Raw genomic sequence first — 18710 nt, 5'->3', positions numbered from 1 at the left:
TGTTGTCTCATTCTGTCTCTGCAAGCTGTTCTCTCAGCCCAGAATAGTACATTCTTGTTCTCCAGGCAAACTTGATTCATCTTTCAAGAGCTAGTTCAAGTGCTCCTCTGTAAAGTTTTCTCTAATACCATAACTGAGACAGATGTAATCATCCCTTGCTTTATACATTCTCTATACCTTGAGTTAACTCTATTTTATCACTCTTATATAGTCCAGTAATTATTTTCACATGTTTTTCTCTCCCATTAATGGTAAGATCCCTGAAGAAGAAAATTGTGTCCCTTCTTCTTTGTACTTCGTAGGCTAGCACAGTGCTTGGCATATAATAGGATTTTGTTTAAGTATGCTGAATATTGCATGAATAAATCAACAGTCCTATGAAAAAAATCATACAATATAAGCATAAAATTCATGAAGGATTTATACTCTTCCTTTTTTGTCATGACACACTGGCTCAGTAACCAAGAAGTAGGCCAATTAAGCAGCCCTAATTTTATTGCCCCAAAGAGACTGACCTCTCAACTCTAACTACTAGAGCAGTGCTTGACCTACTTGCTCTCACCGTCTTCTTCCCCACACTGGTTGCTCTGACAACTCACATGGGACAAAGAATTCTATTTTCTGCAATACCAAATCAAATTCTTTCTAACTGTGACAAGTCTAAAGTATTATAATGTGTTTAATCACAAGACAGACATGTCCTTACTAAAATAGAAACACCACTGAAAGACTGGTTTGTCCTTAAAACAAACAAACAAAAAACCCTATGATTTAATTATAAGAACTCTTAGCTGGAACAAAAAGGTAAGCCTTAACAATCCCTTCTATCTTTATCAATATTAAAATAACTAGTAATCTAAAACTGGTAGATTATTTCTTAGTAGAACTCATATCATTAAGACAGAAGTATATGTTAAAGAGTTGTCCTAAAAACTTTTATAAATTGGTTCCATGTTAAATTGTACCACTGTTAAAATTTATCTATAGTAAACTTAACTGGGCCTGCATTTCAGGTCATTCCAGATTTTAGTCCTATCAGTGCAGCTATCACTGATTAAGTAATTGTCAATGAAAAAAATCTCAATTAGCCAAATGACTCTCTGAACTACCATGGGGGAAAAACAATCTCAATTTCTCTGTAACTCATCAATCAAAGTAAGGAAATGGTTCTAACCAATTTATCCAAGGTGAATATACTAGGTGTGAATATACTCCTCTCACAGCTGAGTCAGCTAACCCTGGTTCATCTACACACTCCTGAGAAATTAGCTGCAGAAAGATGGGAGATGGCTCCTCAAATGAAGTCTGGGAACAACTCTAAGAAGGGAAGATCTGCAGCTCTGGTTCCCAAGAAACAGGAGGTTCATGCCATGGGGTGACAGGAGCTGACTCATCTTGCCCCATCCTACTCCTCACCACTCCATGGAAGGTAGGGCAGGGAATAAAGTGTCAGTCATGGTAGGAACTTTGAAGGGTGAAGAAAAAATTTAGTAATAATAAAATAATATATATAAAATACTTCAGTTTCATATATAAACTATATGTTAGTATGTGTGTATATATATACTTTGAGTTTTATCTATTACTATTTGATCTTTAAGTTAACCGTGATAGATACATTATTAGATAGCACATCTATGATCATCCCCATTTTCACAATAAGGTAAAAAATTAGGTGACTTGGTCTCTTGCTGCAGCAACGCGAGTGGGAGCACCAGGCGCTGGGCTCGGAGAGGAACTCCATGGATCGCTTTAAGAAAGTGGCAGACAAGCCGGACATGGGGGAAATCGCCAGCTTCGATAAGGCCAAGCTGAAGAAAACGGAGATGCAGGAGAAGAACACCCTGCCGACCAAAGAGACCATTGAGCAGGAGAAGCGGAGTGAAATTTCCTAAGAACCTAGAGGATTCCCCGCCCCCGTCATCTTCGAGACACCCCAGTCGTGATGTGGAGGAAGAAGAGCCACCTGCAAGAGGGACACGAGCAACAAGCTGCGCTGTGAACCCGGGCACTCCGTTCCGACGCCACCGGCCTGCGGGTCTCTGAGGGGACCCCCCCCCCAATCGGACTGCCAAATTCTCCGGTTTGCCCTGGGATATTATAGCAAATTATTTGTATGTTTAATGAAAATAAAACACACCTCGTGGCAAAAAAAAAAAAAAAAAATTAGGTGACTTTCCTAAAATCCAAAAGATAACAAACATGGCTAGAATCCAGATCTTCTAACTCCAACCCAGTGCTCCTTCCAGCACTGTATCCTATGTTGCTTCTAGTCAATAAAGGCACAGACAAGTTTAGGGATAAAGTAGCAGAGCTTTGCTTACTTAGGTGAGGTTTTAGTCCCCCATGTGAGTATGGGAAAATGTGAAAGGAAAAAGCTATCTTTAGTACCTTCCTGCTTTCCATGCTGCGTTCCTTTCCTGCCTCCTGGAGTTCCTGTGTCTCCATTCCCAGGCACACTGTGCCATCATTCTCTGGTTGACCTCAAGTATCATAGCATTAGTATTAATTTCATGGAACTGTTTTCCTTCTACTTTTAAGGTTTAAATGGCAGCCTCCTGCTTCACGTTTACAACACTGCTTGGAACAATATGAGGAGAGGCACAAATCTGCTTCCACACATAGGTAGTCACAGGAAAGGTAAAGAAAACATTGGTTCTTAAGAATCCCAATTTCCTCCTTATCAAAAAGGACACACTCCATGAATTCAGGTCTAATTTGAGCACCTCATTTAAACTGAGGGGCAGGAGTTCTAATCATACTGCAGAAGAAAGGAGCTGCCCTGCCCTAAGCCTAGCAAGATCTGAGGGCCCCTATGCCCCCTATACCCTGATAGTGGAAATTATTATCTGTGGTACCTAGTTCCTGGAATACACAAATCATAAATTCAGGAAGGCCTGACTACCTGGCCACAAAACATAGAACCTTCAGAACGACTCTAAATAATAAAGCCACTCCTTTTAGCTGAAATTTTCAAGCCACACTCTTATCCCTCTAACCCAGGCCTCCCCAAATTAACAAAGTATTTTGTTCCCAATAGATAAACTATATCAATCTTTGCTAATAAATCCCATTCTGATCACCTCATCTCATCTCTGTACAGGTCAACAGAACATCTGTTAAGCCCTTAAAAAAAAAAAAAAAACTGAGCTAAAAATTAACTTTTATCTTGCTTCTGGTCTCCTTAGCCACATATCCATGCCCGAATTTGATAAAGGTAGTGTTGAAGTACTAGAAATAGTAACATCAAGATTTATAATGTATGAAGACTTGACATACATTATGAAATTGTGTTCTTACAACAATCTTCTGATTGGGTACAACGAGGAAGAGAATCCATGAGGTAAAATAGCTTGCTCCCAAATCATCTGCCTATTCATAAAGAATAGAATCAGGAGGCAATTTGCATATTTTTATATTAATTTATGCATTTTGACTGTTATAATGATTTGGTGGCCAAATTTTCCTCTTGTTATGGGGTAACAAAAAGAATAGAACAAAAGTTGTGATTCAACCTATTTGTAGAATTCATAATTTTTAAATCTTAAGAATAGACCCTAATAAGCTATAGACATCAGAATTTACCACTGTTAAAGAACAAGGTCAGACTACTTAGGAGGAATTTTGCAATCTTAATCAACAATATCTTTATGCAGTCTTACAGTAGGATGAAATTAACATTAAATAATTCTTCTAACTCTGAATTCAACAAAAGTTCATTCTTCGAGCAATTAAAATTATTTTAAGTTGCCTGTACACATCAAAGCTCGATTGCTTTCTATGAATAACAAAACACATGCATCATTTCTTGATGAGATCATAAATTGTATCAAAATTAAGTTAGAGCCCCCCCAATGAAAATGTCAAAGCAAAGGTCTGCCATAACCTCTCTTGACTAAAGTTTAATTTTTGATCTCTCTATAAAATCAGGAAATTCATTTGTGATGTGAACTGTGGCTTCTTAAACTATAGTAATATATAGAAAGCCTTAGACCCAAAGATATGGAAAGATGTTTATCAAAAGATAGATATTTTTAAAAAACTATCCCCAATATTAATTTATCAAATGACACCTCTTCCTTCCACTCCTACTCTAGCCACTGGTTTCAACAATTTCTACTTGAGAAATTGTTGTGCTATTAATTTCACTGGAATCTATGGAGCTCCATATCTACTTTTGAATTACTTGAAGAAATTAATTTTAATAAAACATTTTTTTTTTATTTTATTATGTTATGTTAGTCACCATACAATGCATCATTAGTTTTTGATGTGGTGATCCACGATCCATTGTCGTCATATAACACCCAATGCTCCATGCAGTACGTGCCCTCCTTAATACCCATCACCGGGCTAACCCATCCCCACACCCCCCTCCCCTCTAAAACCCTCAGTTTGTGTCTCAGAGTCCATAGTCTCTCATGGTTCATCTCTCCCTCCGATTCCCCCCCTTCATTTTTCATTCTTCTTAATAAAAAGTTATGTCTTCAATTTTTGCACCTGCTTTGTCCTACATCTACTGTTAACAAAATTGGTGGTATTTATCAGTGTATATATCAATTTGCAATAAAAATCCTAAATTCACTTATCTTTTATAGTCTAGTTCAAATGCCATGTCCACCAAAAGCGTTACTGATTTTACCAGCTCAATATGATCTCAAACAAGGGGGAACCAGCCAGCAAACTGGTAAAAAATAAAAGAAAACTCAACTGGTATCCAAGGAAGAAGGAATCAGGGCTTGAGAAAATTTCTGAAGGAGTGGCCCAAAACAAAAATAGGAATCTTAGTGAAAAGTTAACAAAAGAAAATAGATAAAATAATAGAAGTGTTAGCAGGCAGAGCCTGGAAAGATCCCAAGGGAATAGTATATAGTAAGATGTCTTTGACTAAAGCCCAGGGGTAAAAGTTCTTAAACGTTCTGTATCCTTTGGGACACTCACAAGCAAGGGATATGTCTTACATAACTAAATTTAGAGTCAGAATAGCTGGGTTCAAGTGCAAGCTCTGATATTTTCCAGCTGTATGACTTGGCAAGGCAATCACTCTGAATTTCAGTTTCCTTTCTGATGAAAAAGTGGTAACACCTATTTCACAAGGTCATTCTAAAGACTAAATAATTTATGTGAAAGCATTTCACAAACTTTTAAAACTACAAATGTTAGGTATTATTAAAATACCATACTATGCTGCTTTGTTAATTAATTTTGTTCATTTTTTACCTTGGAAAATTTCCCAGATACATATTTAAGAATGAACATTTATTATAATTGGGTACTGGTCATTTTACCTCAATACTTAAAAAATTTGAATATGTAAGTGCTGAATGGCACTGTACCACTACAATTTTATTTTATTTCTCAGTATAAATTTGGCCAGTAATATTTTCCTGCTTTCGTTGTTATAGAAAAAGCAATCTTCTCCTGCTCTCAACTGTGTGTGTGTGTGTGTGTGTGTGTGTGTGTGTGTGTGTGTGTGTGTCCTCGTCCATAATTATCTATTGGGCATTATTCAAGCCGCTCCAGACAAAACTTATTAAATATTTTCTTGACTAATCTTCAATTTTATCAAGAAGTTGTAATGGGACACTGTTCAAAAGTGTAAGTTCCATATCATTTTCTTAATTAGTGGAACATTTTCTTACTCTTTCCCCAAAATATTATGAAAAAAAAAAACTTTAAAAATGAAGATATTTAAAAGGTAACAAAGAGCAATAAACAGAAATGGGAAAATACTGACTTATGAGGAGTCTCTAAAAAAAGAATTTTTAGTAATACCATTAAAGTTCGACTGGAAGATGAAAAAATGAAATATTTGATCTAAGGTCCTAAGACACACCATCAATTTAAGTTCTGGTGTTCAACAAATCAGGTCTGAGTTACGCTTGTGTAAATAACAAATACATTAAGTTTATACACTTGCAAAACAGTGGGGCTTTATACAACATAAAATATATTCTACATTAGGATAAATAATGCATAAGCAATTAATAATAAATCATATGGAAACTAAAAATAAAAACCATCATGTTGTACAACCTAAATATATACAATTGAATACAATATAATTTGCCAATCATACTTCAATAAAGTTTGGGGGGGGAGGACTAACATAAATCATAAGAAAAAAAGAAAACTGAAAACAGTACTAAATTTAGATTTAGGATGATCTTCATCAGGACCTTTTCTATACTGGCACATTATGATTGCTTATTCATGAAAGGGGAAATAAAAAATGAAAGTGGAAGTAACTATCAATTTAATAATTTAAATTAAAATTAAGGATGATAATTGAAGTGGTTGCTGCTAGAATTTTACACTACTATTTTTAAGATTCTGAATAAATTTGTTATTTACAAGTCTCTGGATATATTTAAGTACCTCAGAGGGGGAAAAAAATGAAGTAGAGCTTTTGAACATAAGACTGAAATTCCTTTACTAAATACTTTCTAATATAACAGTTTCTGGACTATTATTAGCCAATGCCAAACAATAATTAAGAATAAATTAATAAGAAAAGGTAATTCAAATAAGTGAATTTACAGTCTTTGCTAATTCAGTCTAGAAGCTAAAACTCCTATGTATTAACAACTTCTCCTTTAAAACATAATACTAAAGCACCGGGTATAAGTAGGGTTTAAGTATATACAAAAGTGAGTAAATACTAAATATTCAATAAAAAATAACTTCCAACTTACATTTCTAGGAATCAAGTGATAACCCAAAAAAATATCAAAATCTAATACAACTAGTAAGAATTTTAAAAGTAACTCAGTTGAAATTTCACATAAGTTTGTATCGTTACATTAAAAATTCCAGGAGAGGCATTTGGGTGGCTCAGTCAGTTAAGTATCTGATTCCTGATCCCAGCTCAGGTCTCTATCTCATGGTCATGAGTTCAAGCCCCATGTTGGGCTCCATGCTGGGCATGGACCCTACTTAAAAATTAATTAAAATCAAATAAATAATTTAAGATGTTTTTGATCAGTCCTTTGCTTTGAAATCATCCCCAAAACACATATATATCTTTTCACAATAATACACATATATTTTTGGGGGCACCTGAGTGGCTCAGTCAGTTAAGCATCTGCCTTCAGCTCAGGTCATGATCCCAGGGTCCTGGGATGGAGCCCCATATCAGGCTCCTTGCTCAGCAGGGAGCCTGCTTCTCCCTCCCCTACCCGCTCATGCTCTCTCTATCTCTGTCTCTCTCGCTCTCAAATAAATAAATAAATAAAATCTTTTAAAAAAATACACATATATTTTTAAAAAACCTATGTGTTGATAATTTTTAATAACTACTAATATTTTTAGCATTTAAGAAAATATATTCATTTTTCAAAATAATATATTATGTATTTTAAACCATTTTTATTTTCTGTATCGATCATGTTAGGTAATATTTTAACTCCAGTGATTTGGGACCAATAATTAGCTGTACTTCACATTAAGTAATATTACCCCTAGTATTCACATTAATTCTCTAAACAATGACTAAATAGTGATAGCATCAAAACCATATTCATGAAGAATCTACATTAAGTTCCAAATGACACTTCTCTCAAACTTACCCTTACAAAAAAGTATTGAAGAATCATGTTCATTTTACAATATAAACTATATTCATAAATAAAAGCAAACATCCATAATTTTAATACATTTTAATGTCCACATTAAAATACAGTACAAATGCCTTCATTAATTAACAGCAGCACTGTATATTATAGGAATCTGTAGGCAACACAAATTATTTTTATATAAAGATTTTCTTTAATCTAGACAATGTAAAAATTCTTTTAAGAAATTTAAGTTTGAAGGTAATTTTTTATAGCCAAGGATACCACACTGTTTAATTCTGAGCCAATGTAAATCTGATCTATGGGTATGGCATTTATTTACTGAGTAATCATAGTATAGAAAGAGCTAAATATTCATATGATTCTTTTAAGTACAAGATTAGCCATTTAAAGCATATAATCACTATTAAAACTGATTATATGTAACATAGAAAGAATCTGAAAATACATCAAAAGACCACTTTGCCTGTATAGGCTTTCAAAAATGACATAATTTTAAAATGTTTTTAAAATAAAAATGTTTTTCAATTTACACTGTTTACTACTTACTTAAGCAAGACCTTTTGCCAGCTGTGCTTGCACCACCTGAACACAAATTGCCTCCCCGATGAATTAATTCAAGTTCCAAATTGGTTCTGTAAGTAAAGCATCAAAATATATCTCAATTAGGCTGAAGCAATACTTTTTAATTTGTTTTATTGATATGTCTGAATTAACCTAAATAATAAAGTTGAAGAACTTTATGAATAGTTTATGGAATATCCATAATAATAGTTTATCTGATATTTAGAAATAAAAAGGGAAACAGTTTATCTATCCTTATATGTTCATATATATAACCTGCAAAACTGCACACATCATGATGTAACTGCTGCAAAACCCCAAATGTTGGCAAATACTAAAAACTGGGCCTTAGGGAAAACAACAGCAACACATTTCATAAACCTGCACGTCAATCTGATGAAAGAGCTCGTACCCAACTGTTAGTGACTGAGTGGATACTGTCATCTAAAACATGAGGGCATACCAACTTTTCTATCAGAGAAGTGGTTATCACTCACTGGAGCTTAGATGGTATCTAGACATCAGTATTAAACAAAATCACTAACATCAAAGTAGCTATGAACAACACATATAATTAACAGGAGACTCTTCTTGGACTTCTAAAATTACAGTTTATTAAAGTACACTGTGTAACTACTGGCACTGCTAAACATCAAAAAAGTTCATACAGATCTGAAATTCTAATATATTTAGCAATTATTAGCTTACAGATTAGTAATAATTAGTAAATTGACATTTTAAAAATCAAATTGTTGCAGAATCTAAAGATTTACTCAAAAACAATACAGTAAAAGAGCCAGTGAATTTTGCCAGAATAAATGAAAATTCTGAATGATAAAATGCGTGTATTTTTACTTCAACAGTATTAATAAACTTAAACACACCTTTATTTGCCACTACTAAAACTGAATAAACTACTTTATATCCAAGATATGCATTTGACACTAACAGTGAGATAGCCCCGTCTTTAAAAAAAAAAAAAAAAAAGGCAAAATTTCAAGCTTACTCTGCAAATGAATTCAAGGAAGAAGGAAGAATATGATCCTATTTTACTTAAAACAAAACAGTTTGAACTGGTTTGGGTTGTACTTTTAACACAAAATGTTTTGAAACATTATTTTCATATATTTACTTACAAATGCAAACTGTTAACAAAATTAATATTCTTAAATCTGTACATTTGCCACCCATTTTTAAAGGAATGCTTTAATCCTCTCTACTGGTGTGGGGGAAAAGCAATTTAACATTGATAATGTTCCTGCTCAGAACTCCATCTGGTTGCTGCTGATAAGGGCATCTGTGTGACAAGGGAATTTTCCACCCTTCAGGCGATTTGCATTGCTCACTGAACTTCTAAAAACCTACCAGCAAGGAAGCAGGGACAAGGATTTCATATTAGTGGACAGAAAGCGAGCGGAGACCAGCATGTGTTCCTTCATCAGGGGAATATAAATGAGATCAATATATTTTGTTTTCACAAATCTTCTGTTGCCTAATCTGTAGAAAAAAATTAACGGCTATATTCTCTTATAAAAACTAAGATTTCCTAGATTGTACTTTTAAAAGAGCTAACCAGAAACATGATCAATTCTTACAAACGAAGGTCAGAACCAGAATGTCAACTTTTATTTTAGCACAGTTTGCAAAAATATTCATTAAAATATAAATACAAGAACAATTCTGTTTATTCAATCATCAAATAAAATACTTTAAAGGATGACAAACATGTTACCAGGAATCTGATTCTAAAGAATACTTGGAAGAAAACTACTAAATCTAATTAATTGTTTCAGATTATGGTTAGAAAATCTCCTGAAAAACATTCTTTCTGACATTAAAAAAGAAAGGAAAAAAAAAAAAACCCCTACCTATCCAAAGGGTTAGTATCATGTAATAATCTAGGACTTTAAAAATCAATATGTCAGAGACCCTAACCCTCAGTTTTTCCTTATTTTATTTACATCAAAATTGGCCCTTTGAGACTTGTTAGAGAAATGAACATACAAACATGTCACACGCCCCATGTCTGATCTTCCTTCACTCTTGAAAATCTCAACACAATATTCTGTTTCTGCCCTCCTGAATGGATGATATAAAAATAAAGATTGTTCTCGAGAAAAGTAGACTCTACTGTTTATATTCCTAACACAAATCCATTCAAATTAGTTTGGAAAGAAAAAAAATCTCTGTAACTGAAACAATAATGAGAAAGATTGCTTACAACTATCTTGGTGCCCACCTACATATTCCATTTAAAAACTCCAACTATGCTCCAGCTTCTTTTTGCATGACCAAGGTCTGCTTTCCCTTCTACCCCCCTCCACCCTCCTTTGATATGAACTTCTATTTTTAGAACTATAATTTGAAAAACAAATGTGTGTATACACATGCACACACAGAGACACTCAAACACACACTGGTATCAGTGTGGGTTCAAGGCCTGAGCCTACCACTTACTGGTTAAGCAAGTTACTCAACATCTCAGAGAGAAAAAATATCTTTGTCCGTACCATAGCCTATATTATACAAGACTCAGCTCAAGCTCTAACTCTTCCAGGAATTAGAGAGAACTAATTCCCTTTTCTTGAGACAGGAAAGAAACATTTCCACATACTTTATATTTCAGTTTGTTCATCTTCCCTTTTAAAGTTCTATAGCATTTTTTCAATATGATATTTTTAAAACAAACTATATTCTGTTTTATACAGGTTGATGTATATTGGTTTTGTCTCTCCAACTAAATGCTAATAAATTCCTGGAGAGCCGGGACCATTTCAGATAAAGCTTCTAAATCCCTGATGGTACACAGCAAAGTGCTCAAAAACACCTTAGGAACCAGAAATCTCTTTGTTTGGGTATGGAACCAATGATAAGATTCTCTTTAGTCCCCATGGCTTATTCTCTTTCTTTTGTTGACCCTTCCTTCTATTCCCTTAGATCCAGCAGTGAAACAAGAAAAAGGGGGGGAGGGGGAAGGGGAGGTGTTTTATCAAAGAATTTCTTGGCTTTAAAAAGGATTCATAATTTGGTATTTTAGCAAGCATTCCTTTTATTCTGAACATACTTAGGTTGTAAAGTTTAAACTTACAATGCAACTAATATGTAAAGTAAGTTGCACTCACTTTACTGAGCAGTTTACCCATTGTGACTTAAAGATATCTCTCCATCTACATCTCAGTTATTCATGTTTCATCTTCTTTTCATTTCCATGTTTCTCACTATATACAGGCCAAGTGTTACTCACCAATACCTCTAGGCTATATGTAACATGAGTCCAAAATCCTTGGAAAAGTCAATTACTAAAATTAGTGTCATTTATTGTTTCAATAAAGAAATAATGAATTGGTATTTAATTGAGGAAAGCTTTCCTCACCCAAATTAACCTTCCATAATCCATCTGAATGACTGGTATTTGCAACAGACCATTTTTTGGAAATACAATAAAACTTGAATATAGTAATTTTGATTAATTTTAATGTAAGAGAAAGATATCATTCCAACAACTTCTTCTCTGCTGCCCTCAAAAAATCCTCCAAGGCTTTACCATGCATATAAAATAAAAAACAAAGAGATAAATTGCCCTACAAAAAAACCCAAAAAACAAAACAAACAAAAAATCCTCTAATTATTAAAATTAACAGCTTTACAGGTTACTTAACCACTAGAAATATTTTTTTCCTGAACAACAAAAAATTTAAGTTCCCTGAAGAGCAAACTAAATTACTCATTCAGTGGGGAGAAATTCAGCTCTGGGAAACAAGGGTTGTATTCCATTCAAATTTCTAATGTCAAATACAAATAAATGTGCACATTCTAATGAATTATACATTTAAGAATCACAATATTTAATTCAAAAGTTAAATAACTCGAAATAAGTTTATTTCTAAATATTTCACTTAAACATTTAAACATTTTAAATATTATCAAATATGCCTACCTTTTAGGCACGAAAATAATCATAATCTGTAATCATACGTATTTATGAAATAAGGTTATATGCTAGGCATAAGATATATATAAAGACCTGTCTCTTACCTTGAGAAAATTACTATTCAAATAGGATACAACATCCTTTTTTCCCCCAATTCATGTTTTTGTTAATTTTTTAGCTAATTTTGTTTTTGTTTTCTTTTTAATAACTAAGTAAAACTTAGAGAAGGCATGCAATCTCACTGTGAGAACTTCACAATGGCCTGGGTAACTTTAACCAAAGTTTTTTAAGGGTTACATACTCTCATTTTCAGAATGAGCAATCAGAGAAAAATGGGAGGAGAGAACACATTTTCTGTTTCTCTATATACACCACAGTAAATAACATTTGATATCTGTCCCTGTTTCTCAATAAAAGAGAAAAACCAAAATACATTGACCTAAAAAGTCTCCTATTACCACAGCAAGGTATATATAAGGTATTTATATATTTAAGAAAATAGGAACTTATATATTCAAGAAATAGGAATCTAAAACTTCCACTAAACTAAATTTAAATCAAGTTATTTGATTTATTATGATATAGAAAAATTCCATGGACAGATCATTCCTATTCACCTAGAATTTTCTTACTGGATCAGTCCTTAGAAAGTAAAAAGCATAAATACATAAGCAACATAAATATAGTATTTATACACATACACACACAAACACATATACATCTATATAAACAGACACATATATACATGGCATAACTGAGTTGGTCTACATTCATCTCAATTTTCTACAACATTATTACTACAACATTGTATAGAAGTTTTTTAAAACCTTGAAACCATGGCAAAATTAAATCATACTCAATTTAGTTTTCACATAAAGTGTATTTTATTCCAAGTATGCAGCTGGTAACTCTCCAGACACAAAATGTTGAATTAACTGTTATATCTTCTCTGAAGCATTCTGGATAAATAACAACAATAGTTTAGGAATGTGCAGACTAGAAAGTTACTTCCCAATCCATTAGATCCTTTTACATCAATCCATGTCCAGCTTTTGCATTCTTAAACTAAACACTAATGTTTCCTTATCTTGAGCTCTAACTTGCTTGCAATTTTCCTAAATCTGGTTCCTTGTTTCCTGGATTCTAAAGACTACATATAATTCATTTACTCTTGTTACCCTCTGGTCCATGAATGGGGCAGAGAGACTGGCCCTGGTGAACTGCATGCACATATGACCTATAAAAGATGAATACAGGGGAGAAAAAAGGAGGACAGTAATTGAAAGAACAATAGATCTTGACTCGGAGATCTGAGTTCTAGTACTACGTGCCACTAATTTGCTGCATGACATTCAAGTTACATTATCTCTCTAAATCTTACCTATTATACTACTACTTGGGACAAGATACAAAAAAGTATGCTTCTAGGGATATCCAGCGGTCTACAACATCAATTCTGGCAGAATGTGTTTACAAGTTTCTAATTGTGCCTGCTTCTTCCCTGTTTACTTCTTTTATGGTTCTCCATTTTCATTCAATTAAGTTTTCTAAAATCCCTGTTTGGAACCATTTCTTAGGTACTGAACACCCACTCAGTCAATTAGACTAATCCTACCTAATTTGAAAGATGAGGAGTATTTACCTGTTTTCTTGAGCCCCCTGCTAGCTACTAATAGAAACTTAGAACTTGCCTGATCTTTTGCTCCATCTCCCTTATCTGATTTTCTAAACCACCTACAGGATATAACTAGATATTTTACTAGCTTAAGGCAAACAAAATAAGTTCTTCTTACTTATAAATTAAAAACAAATTAAAAGTGTTTAACATATTACAATGTTTTTGTTTTCAGTATTATTACTTTTTGACAGGACTTGAACAGTGATTTCTTAACAAGACCCTTCATATTTAATACTCACATGCTTTGAGGTAGACATCTGTCCCAAAATGTTAATAATACACTTTTTCCTACATATTCTATAATATATAATAACACTTCACCCAATATTTCATGAAAATAAAAACTCTTCAGAAAATGAAGAAAACCTACATTTTTATGATCCTTTGAGAAGGTTCTAAAACTAGCCATAATTTCAACCACCATAAAAAATACACATCCTTTCTTCAAATAAATATTAATGGCACAAATAAAACAAAAAACCAACTATTCAGAATAAGTAAATATTAAAGTATATACCATGTATACCTACCTAGCAACAGAATACATAAAGAGAAAATCATTGTCTGGTGAACCTGGGGTCTTGCTATAGTCTCTATATTTTTTCTGAGTGGTATTTTTGATATCTTTCATTACAGATTCCATTTCTTTACTTAAGTTGGTCTCTGACTGTAAAAAATGCAAACATACATATAAAGTTTATTCATATTCATTTTCTCTAATATAGTCTAACACTACAATGTTTATCATATGAATACATTAGGAAATTAAAGTTAAAAAGTTAAAACAGATGTACATGAGCTATCCACTATAAATACACTTAGTGCACAAAGATAAAACAGATCAAGAAATATCTTCTATTTTATCCTAATTCTATATTGTGATTGGTTAGCCTATAATCTAACCATGAACTAACCACACAAACCTATATTCTAAACAGATGAGTAGATGTCATTAATATTTTAGAACAGTTTTCATGTTTATAAACAATCTGACTTCATTTAAGTTCACTTCTCAAAGACTAATATTGATGTCCCTTGCTTTAAGCATATTTTAAACACATAAAAATTTGGATTTATAAAAGAAAAAAAACCACAGACTCTAAAATTAGTCTTCAACTGAGAAAAGAAATTGCAAAGAAATAAATCTTTGAGTAGCTTTTAATTTCTGTTTCAAAAGTCAATAGTTTTCATAAATTTATTGCTTAAACTAGGTACAGCTATCACTTCTTTCTGTATCATACATCTATAATGAAGGTAAAATATTTAAATATTTAAATCAAATAAATAAATCCTACTGGATGGGATAAAAGATGGGTTCACTTACACCAAATCCCACAGTAAAATAGACTGACTTACAGTGAATGGTTCAATCAAGTATATGATAGTTTATCTGATACATACACACATGAAGTGTATGTAAATCTATAATTACACATATATAAAGTGTGTGTGTATACGTAAATGTATCATCTTAATCCTAATATACCTGATGAGCATATTTTTAAGTGATTAGCCTATGCTTTACATTGTAAGATACATATATATGTAATTTATTTGTTTGGCTTTGTTTTTAAAGATTTCAACATCTTAAAAGAGTCTAACCATATCTAAGCTTATAGGATTTCATGATCTGGAAGATGTATATTAAAAGTATAACAATTTGGACTAAGGAAAAGTATAGCCTTTGGTAATAATTTGTTCCATTATTCTCATTTTTGTTTTTAATAACCACAAACAGAAAAGAAAAACATCTAAAAGCAATTGCTTTTAAATGTTTAAAGGTCCAGAGTAATTTAGAAAGGAATGAAAATGAAAGGAATGAAAATGAGAGCTGAAAGCAGAGCTGAGTTTACCAGCATATTTTTGCCTTACACTGATGCTTACTGGGAAAGCTCCCGGCCGTCCCTGCAGCTCTTCCACTTCCTTTATGAGATCTTGTATGCTTTTGTTACTAGGACGTTGCCAAAGGTTACTTTCCACATTGCTCCCAGGATAACAAGGAAGAACACTGTTAGCAAACTGCCTACAGAGAGGACACGTGAATTCTCCTTTGTCCACTGAGAAGCCCTGAAGAACCTGGTCATTCTAAAAGATGAAATAAACATACAGATTTATAATGCACACCTTTAAAGAAAACAAAAAATTTACACCATTACATTTTATAGTAAACAAATGAACCATGCAAAAAAAAAAATCTCTAATATATGTCATACATAAAGTCTCTTGATGTAATGAGCACTGGGTGTTATATGCAACTGATGAATCACTAAGCTCTACCTCTGAAACTAATAATACACTATATATTAATTAATTGAATTTAAATTAAAAAAAAAAAAGAAAGAGGGGCGCCTGGGTGGCTCAGTCGTTAAGCATCTGCCTTCAGCTCAGGTCATGATCCTAGGGTCCTGGGATTGAGCCCCACATCAGGCTCCCTGCTCTGTGGGAAGCCTGCTTCTCCCTCTCCCACTCCCCCTGCTTGTGTTCCCTCTCTCACTGTGTCTCTCTCTGTCAAATAAATAAATAAAATCTTTTAAAAAAACAAATAAATAAAAATAAAGAAATTTTAAAAAGATGTTACTTGAAGAAAAAAACATAAACAAAGTCTCTCATTTGACTGTTGAAGCTTATCAAATCACTTCTTTGAACATGGCAATCATGCAACACTTATCACCAAGAACTGCTGAAGTATCTTCCCCTTCTCTTAGTATGAAACAGTCAAATAATGAGGCAATTGATGTGTAATATAGATTTAAGATAAAGAATAACTTAAAAAGTAGGCCACATTACAGTGGATCACCTTCCCCTTACCCCATGCCCCTGTTTCTATAATCTATAGGTGACCACTGGGCAGATTCTCTCAGTGCCCATGATCCTTGATGGAGAATAGACAACTTCTGAGACTAAATCAAGCCTAAAAAATGTGACGTGTCTTTGTCTAACTGCCAAACACAACTGACTGGACTTTATGCAGTGAATTTGTTTAGGTTTAATGGATAGGGGAAAGATTCAGTTAGGATACTCAGAATGTAAGTGTGATAGGAGGGGAATTAATTTAACACCCTTTCCTTCAGATGTTTCTGATAGAAGAGGAGAAAACAGAATTTTTTAAACACAGACACATAAGCATATGTGCCTAGGAGGAAATTCTTACTCATAAGAGACCGCTATACATGCTAACCAACCAGAGGACTTAACACAGGAATCCAGACTCTTACATTTGTTCCTTTCTTTTGCCTGACACCACCACACAGCCATTTTGCTCTTTTAGGCCATTACAACTGTGTAGTCTTAACCACTATATTGCTCTTTTTCCCAGCAGTCTCTTTCTTACTCTGCCACTAACCTAACGCTTTATCTCAAAATATGTTTTAATGCATTAATGTAAATGTATGAATGCTACAATATGAACATTATTACTAACAAGACAAAAATAATGAGAAAAAAAGGATACAAAGAGAAGAAAATGAATGTGCCTATGGTTACAAAGGTAATGACAATGTTAGGATGAATTCAAGTTTCCCCACTCTTAATTTAGTGCTCATTTCACTATATTTGGATCTCAAATACTTTGACTAAAAGAACCGAATTCTACTTTTTTTTTTTACTTTTTGACATTTATTTTTTTCAAGTTCTTAAAAATGTAACACCACATCTTCTTAAATCCAATTCTGCAAATATTTACTAAGCTCCTATCATGTGTCAAATGCTATGCCAGGTGATGCATAAAGATTTAAGGTACATCTTCACTTAAGGTACTAACAATATAGAAGCAAACAAAAATAAATTATAATAATAGTGTGAAAAATACAATAAAAAAGGCTTCTCAGAGAAGATTTGTGAGCTAAGTTTTAAAGATACACAAGAAGAGTGTATAGAAGGTTGGGGTAAGAGTCCCGATCATTAAAGGACATTCTATAAGCTCCCCTACAGCCTTAATTTTAAAGAATGCTAGATCCCCCTCCTTGCCTTGACTGAAACTAGGTTTTTTCTTGAAGCCTTCTCAGGTAGGCACTGCTCATTCTCCCACACCCCTCACACCTCAGTATTCTTCTCATCTCTAGTGCTGGCTTGAGATCTTTACTTTTGCATTCTCCCATCTTTGTGGCTCATGTCATTTAGGGATATCACCCTTTTCTTTCCTTTTTACTGTCATCCACTGCCCTCAATCACTGAAGACTTTGGTTTTCCTCACTGCTCCAAGTCCTACAACCCTCTTATGCTACTTCAGTGTATATAGGGACAATCTATCTTATATCTTAATCCATCAGCTCTTTGACCTCATTAGCTCCTATGGCACTGACCTCCACCCTACTCCAGTACCTGTTACCATGACCACCCCCTTATTCTAAAATGACCCCAAATTGTCCATATCTGAAAATATTAAATCCAAACAGCTTACAGTCTGACTGCCAACTCCTATCTCCTTTATCTTTTAGTTCCTCCCTTCTCCCCCAGTTTATCAAGCCTTTCCTATTCTGCCTACACACCATGATGTACCACCTCAAAAACTGTTTGGTCAATACTTCTCATTCCCCCTTCATATGTCCTTCCATCATACATACCCCATAAAACCTTCGTACAAAATTAATCCAGTGTATGACTTCTCCAATTCCGCACTCAAATTAAAAAACTGAAATAACTTCTTGCTACAAACTGTTTCCATCTCAATTAAGCCCTGAATACTTCCTGGCAATCTTTCTCCAACATCCTATGAAGAATTCTCTCACCCAAGTCCAAAGTGGTTTTTCCAAACCACCTCCTCACTTCTCAAGTCCCTTCATCTACCCCAGCCTTGCTCCTTTTACGCTAGAAGCATAAAGCTACACCTCTACCTCAGAAAGAAGAGAGTCATGACAGTTCCTTCAGCTTTCTGTCTTCTTCCACTCCAGTATTTACTTAATAAATCCCATTAGTCCTTCCATCCACTTTCTTCCTTCTACTCTCTTTGCTAATTCTCCTAACT

General features: G+C 33.7%; 1 protein-coding gene and 1 pseudogene across 6 annotated transcripts in view; one reads left to right on the top strand and one right to left on the bottom strand.

The window, feature by feature from the left end:
- Positions 1-18710, bottom strand: part of UBR3 (ubiquitin protein ligase E3 component n-recognin 3) — a 230411-nt gene that overhangs the window by 71072 nt on the left and 140629 nt on the right. For 4 of the 6 annotated variants that reach the window (XM_078070968.1, XM_078070971.1, XM_078070969.1 and 1 more), the window contains 3 exons: positions 15620-15832; positions 14278-14414; positions 8124-8209 (listed from right to left, as the gene is read on the bottom strand). In XM_078070968.1, coding sequence (XP_077927094.1) covers positions 8124-8209; positions 14278-14414; positions 15620-15832 — 436 coding nt within the window. The remainder of the gene's footprint in view (positions 1-8123; positions 8210-14277; positions 14415-15619; positions 15833-18710) is intronic. The other 2 variants (XM_078070970.1, XM_036071982.2) reach the window with 1 other exon arrangement.
- Positions 1687-2142, top strand: LOC118522744 (thymosin beta-10 pseudogene; annotated as a pseudogene).

Source organism: Halichoerus grypus, chromosome 4 (assembly GCF_964656455.1).
Source record: "Halichoerus grypus chromosome 4, mHalGry1.hap1.1, whole genome shotgun sequence".
Taxonomy (NCBI): domain Eukaryota; kingdom Metazoa; phylum Chordata; class Mammalia; order Carnivora; family Phocidae; genus Halichoerus; species Halichoerus grypus.
The sequence above is the reverse complement of the archived record's forward strand: the minus strand, read 5'-3'. Positions and strand labels throughout refer to the sequence as shown.